Source organism: Gordionus sp. m RMFG-2023, chromosome 5 (genome assembly GCF_954871325.1).
Source record: "Gordionus sp. m RMFG-2023 chromosome 5, tfGorSpeb1-WG-v2, whole genome shotgun sequence".
Taxonomy (NCBI): Eukaryota; Metazoa; Nematomorpha; class Gordioida; order Chordodea; family Parachordodidae; genus Gordionus; species Gordionus sp. m RMFG-2023.
Genome location: NC_088779.1, coordinates 1611657 through 1629278, shown reverse-complemented (window position 1 = coordinate 1629278; position 17622 = coordinate 1611657). Strand labels below are relative to the sequence as shown.

The window sequence follows — 17622 nt, the reverse complement described above, 5'->3', positions numbered from 1 at the left end:
TTTTATTTTTAATTTAAGCTGCGGAAAAAAAATATATTATTTTACTGGTCTGGGCTAAGCTATAATACAAACTATCCCCATGAAATCAAATAATATCTCCACATTTAAACCAAATTTATTAATTTTTTATATATTTATAGGTTGTAAAAGAAATATAGAAGAACTAAGAATATCCCAAACCCTAAAGGGTGGGAGATATGCCCTAATATTAATAATGATATAAGAGTATATCTTACATTGGTGTATTACTGTATTAATTTGAGGACTATAAAATCGAACAATTCATTATGATTTACCTTTAACATTATACCCAATGATAATAATTTTTGTAAAATATTTTACTCCTAGTTCCTAACCTCCTCCCCTCTCCCCCACACTTTCATAGACACTGCGTTAGTACTAAATGATTAGGCTCCTTCCTCGCAAACTAATCAAAAATTCCCCAAAGATGTGAATTTACTGTAATTAGAGATGATAGCATAAATTCACTTAAATTATTAATTCGCATTCATTGCATAAGTCGGTGAAAACAACGCCGCATCGTAATTTGTAGCTTTTAAGAATTGTCTGAATTCTTTTCATCTTCCTAGTTGTTGTTAAACCGATCATTCAGAGCCGATTTTTAAAAACCAGCTGACTCCTCAATATTTTATTAAACAGAATATTATTCAAATTTTACGATTTTGCTCATAGGTGGCACAAAGGGTTAAACATTTGTTAACGAAATCTCGAGGTTTAGATAATATATTACCGGCTAAAATATTTGGTATCCGTTTTTAAAAACCGGCTCAAAACGGGTCGTTTAACCGCACTCCAATGAATAAAAAAACGAAAAAGCTCAAATTTATATCTTTTTTTTGGTAGCTATAAATAATAACGCGCCACATTTTTCCCAATTATTTTTTAGCGCAAGCGCGCTACCTAGTATCTTATCTACTTTTTAATTATAGTGAATGTAACTATAAACGTGAAAATATAAATATAATATAATAATTAATTATAAATTTATAATTTGATTATTTAAATTTTGAAATTTATATCATCAATTTGTAATTTATATTTTTAATCATCTGGTGTAAATCATTTAAAATGTCATCGCAAATGGATATCCAAATCGATGTAAGTGAGTCAGACAATGATGATATTATTATGAAATGGAAGGTATCCTGGAAGAAAATATTCCTGATAACAATAATATAAATATATTCCATTTCCAAAATTTAAAAAAAAATATTTTTCAAATTAATGTAAAAACATATGATGGGCACAATTTTGTTTGTACAAACTGTAAAAGAAAAATCTAATCTCAAATAAATCTAGTAGCTATAACCTCAAAAAACACCCTAAATGTAATTGACATTTTTAAATCTAATAGTATTTTTATTTAATAAGAATGTTAATGCAAACAGTTTTAAAGAGATAGAAAGAACATTAATAATAATTTTAGCATATAGGGAGGGACTACATCCAAATACACCAATTCGATTCAAGCTAAATTGATTAATAATATTGCACATGCCTGCCAATATTTATCATGCCAGGTGCTGAAAGATTATTCCAGCGAGGCGAAACTTATACTTTTTGATCGTCATTCTAGGACTAGGGGATGTGATAGTATAGAAATGATTTTATTATTAAAATGCTAAATGAATGTTACCATAAATAGTTATTTTTATTACGTTAATTATAATCTTTTCCCTAGTGTAGTTAAACGGCTCGTTTTGAGCCGATTTTTAAAAACTGCTAACTCAATATTTCACCCAGAAAAAATATTATGCAGCCTGAAGATTTTAGCTCACAGAAGGAACGAAGATCTAGAATTATATTAATCCAAATGTTTGGCTTAGGGCATATTTTTCTGGTTAATCGAGTCAGCTGTTTTAAAAATTCGGCTCAAAATGAGCCGCCGTTTAACAACATTACTTTTTAACATACATTTTTTTTATAGATCACAAACTAACTATATCAAAATATTTGTAATTGTTGATTTTTTTATCGTTTATAGACTATGCAATTATTACATTATAAGCAAAAAATAAAACAAAGCTACATTTAAAAATCTAATAAATCGATACTTTGTTTGGGTAGTGAGAGCAGTATAGCACGAGAACTGTCTTTATAGCGCTTTTGCCCTCTAATGTCTAAGATTAAACAGTTCCATCTAACTGGAAATAAATTAATTTTGGGTGAAAAAATAAAAATTAGTTAGCCCTCTACTCTTCTCTTCTCTTCTCTTCTCTTCTCTTCTCTTCTCTTCTCTTCTCTTCTCTTCTCTTCTCTTCTCTTCTCTTCTCTTCTCTTCTCTTCTCTTCTCTTCTCTTCTCTTCTCTTCTCTTCTCTTCTCTTCTCTTCTCTTCTCTTCTCTTCTCTTCTCTTCTCTTCTCATATACAATTTATATATATATTGAAGGATTTATTGATTACTGTCAAAAATAATTAATTTAATAAAAATTAAATTTCATTAATTAAATTTAAATAAAAAATTAATTGTTATCCCATTTTAAAAAAAAATACTGTGTAAACAAATAAAATATTTATGTATATAATATTATTAAATTTAAATTATATAATAATTTTATTTCCAAAATTTAATATATATTTTTAACTTCTTGAATGAATTTAATAATCAATAAAAAAATCTATGAAATTTTTATTTTATTTTATTATTTTAAAACAGTTTATATAAATAATATTATTATAGCGATTTATTTATTTCAGTGTTCCATTTAAATCATGTTTAAATCCAAATTTTATATTTAAGGGTTGATGTTATTTGTAATGCGAGTCGACTACAAAATATATATAGTATATAATTATATACTATTACTATAATATCATAGGTGGGGGGGGGGGTAAACTTTTGTTGTGCCTTTTCTTCCTCGAAAATTTTACTGGGGGAAATTTATGGAAGCCACTTGAAGATTCTTTGTCTGGAATACATTTTTTTTTCTGATAAGATTTTTCGATCTTCAAAAATTTTGAACAAAATCTTTGAAGATTTAGTGCAACATTGAACATTTTTTTATATGAAAAAATAAAATTGTAATTTCTTTAGTTATATATATATATATATCACATTATCCTATAAATTATAAACGATTAGGACGGAATAGTGTGTGACTTTTGTAAGAGAGTATGTTAAATGCTGCTATTGATTTATATGAGCGAGGGATAATATGGATTGCATAATATGATATTAAACAACCCCATTTTGTGCTCGCTAAATTTTTTATAATTAAGTTAAAAGAAAGATTTTCACTGATGCCAGTTTTATACATATGTCACGCCACACGGATTATATGCATCGATTAATATTAGTGTCATTCGGCGGCTAACTCAATATTTTAGCCAGAAATATATTGGCTAAGCCTCTAGACTTGGATAATATATGTCTAGACCTTCGTTTCTTCTATGAGTAAAATCTGTAGGCTTGGTAATATTTTTCTGGGTGAAATAGCCGTTTAACAAATACTAATTAATATTTGTATTATGAAGGCGGCATATTTAGTGAAAACTAGCTCATTTTACGCGCCATTTAAAACGGAAATGGCATAACTCATACGTGTTCATTATATTTAATAATACCAAAAAACGTATGATTCCGAAAAAATTTGGTCCCAAAAAATTATTCGCTAATTTTAAGTCGCGAAAACCTTGTACACTTACGCTTCAATAACGTTAATAATGACATTATGGTAGTATATTTCGTAAAGCTAATTTTAGTCGGGTTTAAGAACGAAATATTTAAAAAATAATATAGCGGGAAAGGGTGGGGGGTAGATGGAATTCATAGCTGGAAAGCACATTATGAACTCTAATAAATTCTAAGTAAAACACTGAATCTTAAAATTAATATAGTATATTCAAAAAATTAAAGTATTTAACAAGTTTTTTTTTAATGCCAACTACATAAATACACGATAATTAGGTTTATAAAACGGTTGTTAATAGCCAATAGAGTAGAGGTATAAGAGAGATCTTAAAACATTGAAGGAAGGGGGTGGGGGGAATGGCTATTGCAAAATATGATGGCCAGAACATGGAGGAGTTTTGGCAAAATCCGGGCCTGGCCGGGCTTGGGACCTGATTTATTAAAATTCTGAACTAGGCTGATAAACTTGCGCAATTTTTAACGGGCCGAACCGGACCGGAGTTTGCAGACCTCTTCTATCGTATATTAACACGTTCATAAAAACGAATGCTAATCGAATTAAAAATTATTCCAATTTGATTATTCGAATAAACACGAATATTCGATTTAGTTTTGTGAATAGGCCCATTTTCAACTTATATGTTGAAATTACTGTTTAACCATTTATGTTTGCGTCATAGCTAAAGACGCCCCTTACTCTCAACCCTTCCTATAATCTTGCTACCATTTGTACACATAACAAAAATATAAGACTTATACCTTTCAATTTCTTTATTCACAATGATAAAATAACAAGTAATATAAAAGTAAACAAATAACCAATAATTATTCCATTATATTGCCAAATCTTACAAATTGTTTAAGTCATCCAATATATGCTCTTTGTTCTCTGGCATCCAGTGATCTCCCCATTCTCTCTTCTTCCCCCAAGGAAAATTAATTGTTCATTTCATAAAAATAACTGACATTTAGTATATTATATTATATTAATTTCTTCTTTTTTCTAACTGCTACAACAGTAGCTAAGACCGAGGAATAGTTTCATCCCGGGGCAGGTATAACCCTATCAAATAATTTTTTTTATAAACTAATATTACCTTTGATATTTGAAATTTAAACATTTTAATAAGATGTTTCAATGGTTCCTAAAAAAAATGTTTTAGTTTTAATTTTTTTAGTTAACTTTAAATTAAATAACAAATCTAATCTCTATTTTATCATACAAAAAATTTTTTTTAAATATTTATGGAAATTTAATATCTTGAAATTGAATTTTTTCAATTTATAATGCAAAAACTTTGGGCAAATTTTGACCGGACGCGTACTGTCCATATTAAACAGGAGGGGGGGGTCCTAATTTTAATTAAGAAAATAAAATTCAAACTATATTTATAAGGAAAATTAGAAGCCATGAGCGTACCTGGGGTATGATTCTGGCTGACTTATTGTTTAGAAAATTATATGACACTTCAATTTATAACAAGTTCTTCTATTTTTGGATGAACATGGTATATTTATCATATTTGACAACGTATTTTTCATTTATTTTTCTAAGATTAACATTTTTTTTTTATGAAAAATGATAAAAATTATCTGAAAAAAAATATAGAAACGTTATTTATAAGACGTGTTGCCGATAAAAGGCTAAAATGTACCCCGGGTGTTTTTCATTCATCTTTAAATTTTTATATTAATAAAATATAATAAAATAACTTCTATTTTTTTTCTTAAATATCAATTTTTTTTTGCCATAGAGATAAATATATAGGTATAAAGAGTAAAACTAAGTTGGTTCCAATATTTTGAACAATTTTGATTAATCTATTTTTTTTTTAGGTTAATGTTAAATATAGCTAAAATAGCAAATTTTCTAAGCAACCCATTTTATATATATTAAGAGATGGAGAAACGCGATTGCTTAAGATATTTTCTGTATATAATCTAACCCTAAGGCGTACCCACCAAGTTGGCTCCAGAAAGAAAATTGTACGATCCTTGCTGGATACTAACTCAGAACTATTGAGATTGGTATTTTATCGAACAAGGTCACATTCACGCAATCTGGAATCCAAGAAAAAGATTATAGATTAAATGCCGATTGGTTCAATCACCTAACTTATACAGTATCTAAGGGTTATCTTATATCAATCTTTTTATAAAAATAATATTTTATGGATAATTTAACCCCGGTTTACCCTACCTACGATATATATTTTCCGATAATTGTTCTTGATATTTGGGTCAAAAAGCTGTTTAAATAAATTAAAAATTTTTTTTTTAAAAATAACCCAGTTACACGTTCCTATCCTAATTTCCTATAAAGAAGTAGTAGTAAAATAAAAACGATAGGATATTCATTTCAATAACGCATTTCACTGTTTATTTAGGTGGGTGGTTCCATGGTTAATAAAGAAATTACGTATATTATATCCACGTATAATATTATTAAACTATATAAGAGGTTATCGAGATGGAAAATAATCTTTAAAAAAAAAACACCTTTTTTTTCGATTATTAAGAATAATTAAAAAATAAATTATTTAAGCAATGAATATTTGGCTTTTACAAATATTAATTTCGTTGTTTTACACGAGTGCCACTATTTATGGCGATCTTTTCAAAGGTAATTTTTTTTTAATAATAATATTTATTAAATATATCTATTAAAAAAAAAAATTATTATTTTTTAACACAGTTAAACTGCAAAATTTTGCCGAACTTTACGAAAGTGATGCCGGCCATTTTGAGCCGAGTGGCAAGATCTCGAAAAGCTTGGCCGGGAACACTGACGCGATCAAAGTTGACAAATTATATTCGGAAGATTCGAAAGACGAGTTCCCTTCCCTTTTCTTGGTCTACCGAAAAAACGCCGAGAGCCTTTTGAGCCACGATTTTCAAGCTGATTTGATGGACGAAAGGTATTTACGCGATGTAGACGAAAATACCTATAAGGGATACGTCACGGATACCGATCCTACGGCTGAACTTAGCGGGAAAACTAAATCGGTAAAGATATGAAAATAAAATCTTGAACATATGTCAAGTATGAATGAATGGCTTTTTAAATTCCGAATGTAGAAACATTTTAAAACCGTTGGAAGATACCCCTCAACCGTGTAACTAAAGATGGAAGGGGTTTCTACCATCGCAAATTGTATAAATTCGTATTACAAATAAATTTCCACTACCCCCCCCCCCCTACCCCTCACCCCAACCTCTTTCTTTTCCATACATCAAAATAAAAACCGCTTTTAGATGGATACGGGTGATGACGCTATAAACGAAAAACGGGGCAAGAAGGAACCTCTATACCTAACTGCTATAGATGGAAAAACTGTATTAAAAAAAAACTTAACACATTAAAATATAAATCATTTTGCTTTTCTTAAAATTAATAGGAAGCGCATTTTATATATAACGATGAACATTACAAAATGGAACCCATCGCGAAGGAGTACAACCCAGGAGACCTAGACTTTAACTATAATTTAGTTAGGAACACCCATCCAAAATTTAGAAACGGTATATATTATAATTAGCCCTATTTATTTTTTACTAATTTAATACGATAAAAATGAAGATTTATTGATTGGTTAATTTTTTTTTTTTTAAACTATTTTAGTGTATATGTTAGCGGCAATTATAAATTATAAATAACTCAAAATTTAAAGGTAAAATTATCTACAATTCATAAGATGGGTGTTCTAAACATGCTGGAATTAATTTCCGGTAAAATCAGATTTTTTAAATTTAAAAAAACGCGCTAAAAAATTGTTTTAAAGTTGAAAAAATAACACATTGCCGGAAAAAACACATTGCCGCTAACATATATATTATATAGTGTTGTTAAACGGCTAACTCAATATTTCATTTCAAAATAGTATTACGCCATCCTGAAGATTTTGTTTGTAGAAGGAACCAAGGTTCTGACATCAACGAAGTCTCGAAGCTTGAGCAACATTTCCGGCTAAAATATTGAGTTTAGCCGTTTATAAAAATCGGCTCTAAACGAGCATTTGTTTAACAACACAAATATTATATGGTGTGCAGTAACTGGGTTCTTCTTGTTATGTTTTACCCAATGTTCCCAAAAATTACCAACCCAAACAATTATAAAGTTTTTTTTAAATTCAGAATTGTTGTTTTTCGACCCTTAAATTTTAAGACATGGTATAAAAAAATGAGGGCCCAGACATTTTGTTAGAACTTGATCGGCCGATACTATTTTTAACAAAAAATTTTAATCAATAAGTATCATGATAGATAAAAAGTTATTTATTTAAATAGTCCAAATATATAACAATTATTTTTTTGTAATTTTTTTTTTTAAAAAAATGAAAGATTATGAGCATAATAGATACGCGAATTCGGCTGATTTCTTGGAACGACCTAAAAGGCAACAAAATGGAAAAACGCATTTGATAGAAGCCATTTTCTATTTGACCAATCACCTTAAGCGAGCAAGTGTTCCCGAAAAATATTGGATCTATATTGCTTCCGATGTTTAGTTCTTTATAATTCAACCCATTTCATTCATATGATAATTATTGTATTTCCTTTATATTTATTTAAAAAATAATTTAAAGAAAAAAAAAAAATTATTTTTACAACTCTTTTGAAAAAAAAACTTAAAACCATTTCTTATATTTAATAGATATTAGATTTGTTAAATTACCTAAGTATGACCATCTCTATGGCCTAAAAATTTGAATTATGTTTCTAAGTTATGAAAAGAATGATAAACATAGGATGGAAAATCCTATGAGGTTGAAAAATAGGGATTTCAGGATTTCTATCTGCAATATTTGTCGAGGGATTTGAAGATTGATTCCAATACATTTGGATAAAAATATGGGCTACGCTGTTTTATAGTTGAGTAAAGTTAAAGTAATTTAACAACACCAATAGGTATATGAAAAGAAAAATTATGTTAATTATTATGATTTTTTTTTTAAAATTGTTTTTAAATAAGAAAATTTAATAAATGTTATGTTATTATATCGAAAAGATCAATCGTATCTACCGTGATCAATCCATAGGACAAAATTTCGCTTTCCGTATCAAAGCGATAAAATATATTGACGTAATTTTCATAAAATTCGAAGGAGGAAGGAAGGAAGGGGAAGGAAGGAAGGAAGGAAGGAAGGAAGGAAGGAAGGAAGGAAGGAAGGAAGGAAGGAAGGAAGGAAGGAAGGAAGGAAGGAAGGAAGGAAGGAAGGAAGGAAGGAAGGAAGGAAAAATAAAAAAAAAATTCATATTTATTAACAATACACTCCCTATGTTTGCAGGATAGATCATATATTCCAGGGGATATCTATAAGAGCGTTTGGCTATTCGCCGATCGCAACAAAAATTTAGCAACCCAAGAAGCCGATATGCATTTCGTAATATCAGAGTAAATAAACACATTATAAATGAATAAATTTGTAATAATTTTTTTTTTAATTAAAGTGATTTCGTAACGTCAAGGGATAGTACGCCAGGTTATGTTTTTGCGTTAAATATAAATTTATATTTTTGCTTTAATATTAATTAATGGTAAATAAATTGTGTATATTGTATTCTTTGTTTTTTTATATCGTTCTCTTAACAATTGTAAATTATGCTATAATTTTTCTTATTTCAATTATGGGTCTCATTTCTAGTAAATTAATGCTTTTAATAACGTTTGGAAACTTTTTTAAAGGTTAGAAATTTTTCGGCTAACCCATCTTTTTAACATAAGGAAAGCGTATTTTAAAAAATCAGCCTTACTACAGGGAGTGAAAAAGATATTCCAATGAATTTAGTCTTTGGAATATCTTCAGACATTTCTGGGATCCATTCCTTTTTTTTTAAAACCTTTAATGTAATGGTTCCTTCGTTTGTGAATCAAGTGACCATTTTTTTTTAAATTGTTATTCTATCATACATGCTTTCCGCTTTCCTCTTTCCTCTTTCTAACTTGATATACATATAATAATAGTACATGGGCCTCATCCTAGTCCATACATTTTTAATATACCGCTTTTAAAATCGTTGACAACATATTAAAGGTTAGAAATTATTCAGCTAGCTATCTATCTTTTTAACATAAGAGAGCGATTTTAAAAGGAACAGCAATAAAGAAGTGAATAGTATTACGAGGCCTTATAAATTCATAGTTTGCTTAAGAAATATTTTTTAATCTCTTGTTTTTATTTTATTTCTTATAAAAAGGATATGCCATAGTAGGAGGTTTATGTACCGCTAACGGTGTCGCTACCATACAATACACCGGCCTAGATAGCGGCTTCATAATGTCTCACGAGATGGGACACGCGTAATTTACATATTATTTATGCATATTTAGAAAAAATTATATATAATATACATATATACATATAGTATATCAAGAACGATGGCTGGACGACATAAAAATGATTATAATGATATAGAATATTAAAATATTGAATTAGGTATATTATCCCCCAAGTACATAAATCAGCTTTTCGTGAACATTGATATATATATATGCGAAAAAAAATCCTTATTTTTTTCAAGGAGCAATTATATCTTCATCTTATTCTCTTTACAATTTTAGTGCTTAAAGAAAAGCAAATCAGCTGTAATCGCCGCCATAAAAAAAATATAAATATAAATATAAATTTTTACTTTGTTTTTACAAAATTTTATAAATTAAAATATTTTGTAACTTTCTACATTTTATCTAATAACCCATGCAACTCTTTTTTATTCCTGGAATATCTTTATTTTATATTTCAACTTCCAAATCATACAAGAAATAGAACTAGGAATAACTACTAATTATATTCATAGAACTCTGATATAACGAGAATCTGGTCGCCCTTTCCGGTTCGGCTCTAAGCCCGGTCCGGTTATACGGGCTTGTCAGTATTTTAATCTTTTCAAATATATCCGGGCCGGGTCGAATATTTTGAATCGACATTAATAACTATATAAATTATAAATACACATTTAAAAAAATCCGGCATAAAACCGTGGCATTGGCCGGACTGAACTGGGGCGGGCTGAACTGGGGCGAGCTGGGCATTACAAATGTCGCCTCTGTAAGTATCTGACATGTATACAACAAAACTTGCTTAACCCCAACACTTGACAGTTGTTCAATTTATGAAGTAGTAGTTATATATGTGAATTATATTGGGACTTATCATTTTGGGTCAAATTAGTTGAGGTGCCCGAATTATCGAGAGTACAAATTAAGCAAGTTTAAGTGTATCTAATATCTATTACAACAGTTTTGGATGCGAGCACGATGACGCTACAAATTGTAGATATGATGAAGGTGGGGTCATGGCCAGTCGTCCAAAGGTTGACAGGCTAAGAAAGTGGTCTCGATGTTCAGCTGACACAATATCCAAGAAATTGCACAAGTAATGAATTATTCCTTCTTTCTTTCTTTCTTTCTTTCTTTCTTTCTTTCTTTCTTTCTTTCTTTCTTTCTTTCTTTCTTTCTTTCTTTCTTTCTTTCTTTCTTTCTTTCTTTCTTTCTTTCTTTCTTTCTTTCTTTCTTTCTTTCTTTCTTTCTTTCTTTCTTTCTTTCTTTCTTTCTTTCTTCATCTTTCTTTCTTTCTTTCTTTCTTTCTTTCTCTCTTTCTCTCTTTCTCTCTTTCTCTCTTTCTTTCTTTCTAAGTAAAAGTAATTTTAACTAACATTCAGATAACATTTTGATTAGTGATTCTTGCAAGTCTTCTATCTCTTTTTTTTACAAATGCAAATAACATCCACGCTTATCGTAATTTTTTCTTAAAAAATTTCCCTCTTCAATTCAGGGAATCTTGAACATTCGACTCCCCAACTAAATCCCCAACTCACCTAAAATCTTCAGAAAGAAAAAACAATATGAATCGATAGAATTGTTGATTTTCGTTTTTGTGTGGATTCTCTCATTTCTTCTTTAATAATTTTTCACCACCCGGGTATTACTGATTCTCGTATCTAAAACTTCAGCCCTTTTGTCCCCGTCATTAAGTTAAACGTTCAAAATATATACAAATAAAAACCATCTGTTATACAATATCTCACTTTTTTTTCATTCTACATGTGCCTATTTCTATTTTCTATTTACATTTCGTTTTCGAAAAATATTTTGCATTTTCTCCAGGTGCCTATGCAATCCTATAAAATCAAAATTCTCCCCACCATGCATATCTTTGATAAGGGTTTGTTGCAAATTTTCATTTAGGCAACATTTTACCTGAAAGAAAAATAACTTGGGTTAAACATGCCTAGATACCAGAAAATATTGTTTTGCTTTCTCTCACCCAAGAATTCCCAATAATTACACCGGCTATACCCTTTCGCAAAATAACGGGTTCTCCCTGACCCCCACCCTCCATCAATGTAGGCACTTCACTTCGGCTCAGGGTTACTACAGCCTCTATCTCTCTGTTTCCTTGTCCCGTAGTATGTTCCTAGTATACCTCTTTATCGCTACTCCATTCTTTAGAACCCCCATTTGACTAACAATGTTATTGGGAACTTTAGCATTTCACCGCCATATTTTTATTATCCATTTTTATCCCCTTTTCCAGTTTTTTTAAACCCACTTACTGTCATATTTTTCTGTTACTCTCTTTCTTGCAGCGCCAATCCTATTAAATTCAGTTAAATATTTAAAATATTTCCATTTAGTTTCCTATTGGTCAAAAATTTTGTTTACGCGACATTTCTAATATATAATCCTTTTCAATTTCTGTTATATAGATATATATATATCCTAATTTAATAATTCTGAATTGAAATTGATATGAAGATTCAGTTACTGTTATTGTTCCAGGAATAATTAATTAGATTAATTCAACGGTTCTTGGTCACTGAGAATTATTTTAAATTTTTTTATTTTAGTATGACAATTGATAAAACCTACTGTCTTAACCCCGTGAAAGGTAAAGGGGTAGGTTTGGTAAAATATCCCGGACAGTACGTATTCGACGAACAATGCGCCACTAGATGGGGTGAACCAACAGCCATCATGCACAAAGTTAATAATATTTCTTTCTTTTCTTTTCTTTTCTTTTCTTTTCTTTTCTTTTCTTTTCTTTTCTTTTCTTTTCTTTTCTTTTCTTTTCTTTTCTTTTCTTTTATTTTATTTTCTTTTCTTTTCTTTTCTTTTCTTTTCTTTTCTTTTCTTTTCTTTTCTTTTCTTTTCTTTTCTTTTCTTTTCTTATCTTTTCTTTTCTTTTCTTTTCTTTTCTTTTCTTTCTTTTCTTTTCTTTTCTTTTCATTTCTTTTCTTTTCTTTCTTTTCTTTTCTTTTCTTTTTTTCTTTTTCTTTTCTTTTCTTTTCTTTTCTTTTCTTTTCTTTTCTTTTCTTTTCTTTTCTTTTCTTTCTTGTATTCAATTATTTTTTTCTTAAAAAAAAATTGTAATAACGACAAAGGAAGCCAACTGTACATTGCTTTATTGCGAAAATAACGGAAAAGGAACGTGGTTCGTTCAGCCCCCGTTAGATGGGACCCCTTGCACATTCGAAAATGGAAAAGAAGCTTTAAGGATAGACGGAGAAAAAGTTTATAAAAATTTTTTTTAAAAGGAATAAAAAGAGAAAAAGAGGGGTGAAGGGGTTGTTTTCCTGTTTCGAAGATCGCGAAATTCCCCAGAATGGCGTAATAATTGGAAATATTTCTAACTGCGTTATATAAAAAGTATTTCTACTATTTTCGTTTTTGCATTTTTCGATCTTCGGGCTTATAAGAGGGAAAAGGGGGGAATGGAATGGAATGGAAGGAAAAAATTATTAATTACGATATACATTTTAATTTTAAATTTGCAGATTTGCGTGTCTAGGAGTTGCATAGCGCTCAAAGAAATGCAAGATTTGCCTAAAGGAAAATGGAGAGCTTGGAAAGATGGTCCGTGCATGGGTCTGGGAAGAGAATTTAAAACGGGGACCAGGGAATGCAAGCGTTTTAGGTATGCACCTTATTTTAAGGGATTGGATGGGTTAAGTGTTAGATTAGAATGGAACGGTTTGTTTTAGAAGTTATTAAAACCGATATAAAATTCTGATTTTGAGAAAAAAAAATATATATAGTTAGCAAGACCATGTCTTGTATTAGAGGTCCGGCACCGGAAAGATTTTTTTTAGACTGCCAGCTTGTGTCAGCCGCTTACGGTGGGTGGTCTTGATTGGGCGGGGCGGATTAATTTTTTTTTTTTTTGAAACGTGCGAGCTAGGAAAATAAAAATTATATTAAAAATAAATGCTGAACCAAATAAACCAATTTTAAAAGATAATTACAATATTAGTATATAAACATTTCATAATTTTTTTTAACATCGGGAACGCGGGCCTAGAAAAAATTTCTTAGAATAAAATGGGTGATAAGGGATATAATTATTTTAATTTTAAAAAAAAATGAAAAATGGACCAGTTGGTGAGTTAGGGGTTATAACCCTTTTTAAACGATGGAGAGTGAACGTTTGAACTTAAGAACCTGCCTAGTTTTACGTACATTTCCTCGTTCCCTACACCGTAGTGTAAATGCCCGATAATACCAGTTTACATGTGTTTTTGCGCTTAATACGGTTAAAAATGTAAACCTTAGATGGGTAAAGGTTATGGATGACCCTGCCTTAATTAACAACATATTTTTATTCATGAAGTAAAAAGTAGTGTTGCTAAACGGCTAACTCAATTTTTTTTAGCCGGAAAAATAGTGCCTAAACCTGGAGATCTCGGTAATGTATATCTAGACCTTTGTTCCTTCTATTTCAGGCTTGCGTAATATTTTTCTGGATGAAATATTGAGTTAGAGCCCTTTAACAACAATAATAAAAAAGCATTTTTGATGCCTTTTATATGACATGCAATTATATTATTTTTTCTTTACAATATAAACGTATAGTTTGACTAATATTTTTCTATGATGGAATCCTTTTTATGTGCGGCTTCTGTTTTTTTTGGGGGGGGGGGTTTGTTTTAATGGGGCAAAATGAATATTTAATCATAATATGTCAAATCGAAATCAAATCTACCTTAAAACCTTAAAATTCATCAATTTGAGCGGAGAGAATTAATAAGAAAATCCTGTAATTTAAAATATTCCTTACCTCGTACACAAATGTATTAAAACCACGCCTATTTTTTTTAAGATATATATCGCAAATCGTATAAACCTTAAAATATCCCCATAAATTAAATCGCTTGTGGCATAAGTGGCAGCAATTAGAGGAGTTCTAGGGTAAGACGGGGTTTCGTCCTTAAGATCACGCGAGTGGTGTTTTTAGAAGAGCTTGATTAGTTGCTTGATTTGCTTGATCGTAGGGAGCCAGCTTATTTTAACATTCAGGTTATCCAGTTTTTTGATATTAGCTTGGCCTTGGTGAGCAGGTCATTTCAGTGATTTCTATTTTTATCAGCTGATCAACCTCAATGTGCATCATTATAGTATATTAGGACACATGAAGTTTAACAAAAACAGAAACATATGAAATAATTTTGAGGATGATATAAAATATGATCAAAATTAATACTTACCCAACCCTATATCAAAATTTCGATATAACTAATGGATAATCCCTATTTTTCAATACTTAATTAAAATTATCAATATTTATATATATATATTTTATATTGTAAAAAAAAAACTCTTCTGGGCGGAAATAGGAAAAACTCCGTGCTAGGTCCGTTTTGTGAAGGAGCAAGAACCCGCTTAGTGAAATGCCAAGTATACATTTCCGCTTTTCCCACCTTTCATTTCTCTTTTATATCTCTTGCTAACTATTATAAATCGTCAACCTCCCGATTACAAAACATTTCGATATTGCCCAATTTTATTGAACACTAACCCTAACATAAACCAATACCTTACCCTAACCCTAACCCTAACCCTAACCCCACAAATAATAAAAATGCATAGATTTTTTTAAATTATAAATTAAGTCTTAATTTTATCGTTTCGGAATGGTTTAGTTAAAATTTGATATCAAAAAAAAAAATTATTATTTTTCCTCGCAAAGTTTAAGATATTTTTTTTTTAGGATTATTTATCAAGAATATATTTAGATAAACTAAATTTTTTTTGTTCTAGACTGATAAAAGTCAACAAGAACTGGAACGATGGTACGCGGATGTGAATGCCGGAATATGCCGCCAGGAGTGGAATGATAGGTACTCCAATATAACATTCGGTGCGTATTTTTTTACTTCAAATCATATATTATTATTATTTTATAGTGTTTGTTAAACGGCTCGTTTTGAGCCGATTTTTTAAAAAACGGCTAACTCAATATTTCATCTAGAATAATATTACCGCAAGCCATGGATTTTGTTTGTATCTTTTTTCTTTCTTTCTTTCTTTCTTTCTTTCTTTCTTTCTTTCTTTCTTTCTTTCTTTCTTTCTTTCTTTCTTTCTTTCTTTCTTTCTTTCTTTCTTTCTTTCTTTAAGGAACAAAGGTTCTGATATCTATCAACGAAATCTCGAGGCTAAGGCAATGTTTTTCTGGCTAAAATATTGAGTTAGCATATAATATATTTCTATAATATAACTAATCATCAATCACATACATTTTAATCTTTTCTTTTTTTTTACCATTTAAAAAATTCGATCATTGGAACGGTCAGAATCCGTTCAAGAAAATGATCGCTCATTATAGGCTTAACTTTTTCATAAACAGAACAAGATTATGATTGGCGCCTAGCCCTCATATCCTTAGATTTTCTATTTATTTTTCTTTACTATCATTTTTTACTTTAAATAGCCAATCTATCTCTGCCCTAAAATTATTCGCCCTATCCTCCAAATCTAAAAAAAGAATTAGTAAGCGTACGCTAACATGTTCAAAAGATTAGAAGCGAATTTCAGGGCTAAATGTTATATATTTAAAATGCTAAGTTATTTAGAAAAATTATATAATAATTGAATATAGCAAAAATATATATATTTTACATAAAAACAATTATATTATTTGCAATATAATGCCTAAGTTCTAACAATTTTACCTTATTATTTATATTTTTTGTAATTACAATCTTTTTTTGTAAACTTGTTATTTTTAATAATAATATAAATAAATTATAGAAAGTCAGCCAGAAAGACCATGTTACTTGAATTGCAAAAAGACATCAGGTAACAGTTGGCAAAGTCAACAGTTTGGTAAATTTGTTACTGACGGGACACCCATCACTAAAACTTCAATCTGTCTGAAAGGAGTATTAATTCAAATGAGCAATTAATTAGTAATAACCTACACTATATAATATGATTAATCAGCCTAATATATATATTTGAATGGTGTAACATTAATTTATTATCAAAATGTAAGATTTAACATTATACAATATAAATGAATTTATCTATTTATTTTTAACTAACAAGAGAAATTGAAATGTCTCGATTTATACTATTTCAAGTTAAAGATCTTCTTTTAATCATCATTATATTTAGGGGATTTACAATATATTATATATTTAAATAATGATCACATAATTTATATTAAAATATATTATATCCTTTGAATTTATCATATATGGAGGTTATATTTTGGATATTTCTAAATTAATATGATATGTTTTTTAAAATAATGGGATTTATTTTTTAGGATGTATTAAGACTATATTATATTGCTTTGATTATATAATATCGATTCTGCTAATCTTTCACATATAAATGGCTTCTATAAATTTCCTAGCAAAAATTTTATTATTTTAGCAATTAAATATCTAATTATTATCTCGAATATTTGACATTATTTATATGTGGATTAGATATCCACGGACTTAGCCCAAACTTTTAAAAATTAAATTAAAGGTCGCGACTGCATACAGAACATTTCATGAAATTGACATAAATATTATAGGGTTAGATATATTATTTTTTAACTTTAGGATAAACCAGTGATAAAAATAGTTTATGTTACCATCATAAATAATTGTAATGGAAAATAATAATTAGTGAGATTGTAGAGGTTATTGCAGTGTAATTAATATAAAAAATAAAATACAAATTTAAATAATAATTTACC

General features: G+C 29.1%; 1 protein-coding gene across 1 annotated transcript; it reads left to right on the top strand.

Annotated features, from left to right (window-relative positions):
- The first annotated feature begins 6199 nt into the window (after positions 1 to 6199).
- LOC135929775 (A disintegrin and metalloproteinase with thrombospondin motifs 3-like) lies at positions 6200 to 16834 on the top strand. Its single transcript, XM_065466483.1, has 16 exons — positions 6200 to 6275; positions 6348 to 6658; positions 6908 to 6988; positions 7051 to 7174; positions 7994 to 8154; positions 8661 to 8735; positions 8941 to 9047; positions 9104 to 9135; positions 9851 to 9953; positions 10894 to 11028; positions 12503 to 12638; positions 13037 to 13165; positions 13430 to 13569; positions 15266 to 15326; positions 15690 to 15789; positions 16680 to 16834. The coding sequence occupies exons 1-16, from the start codon at positions 6200 to 6202 to the stop codon at positions 16832 to 16834; spliced, it is 1926 nt and encodes a 641-aa protein (XP_065322555.1).
- Positions 16835 to 17622: the final 788 nt, after the last annotated feature.

Coding starts and splice junctions, on each gene's coding strand:
- LOC135929775 (XM_065466483.1), top strand. CDS start 6,200: ATGAATATTTGGCTTTTACAAATATTAATTTCGTTGTTTTACACGAGT. Junction 6,989..7,050: donor CTGCTATAGATGGAAAAACT/GTATTAAAAAAA, acceptor TAAAATTAATAG/GAAGCGCATTTTATATATAA. Junction 8,736..8,940: donor AAGCGATAAAATATATTGAC/GTAATTTTCATA, acceptor CTATGTTTGCAG/GATAGATCATATATTCCAGG.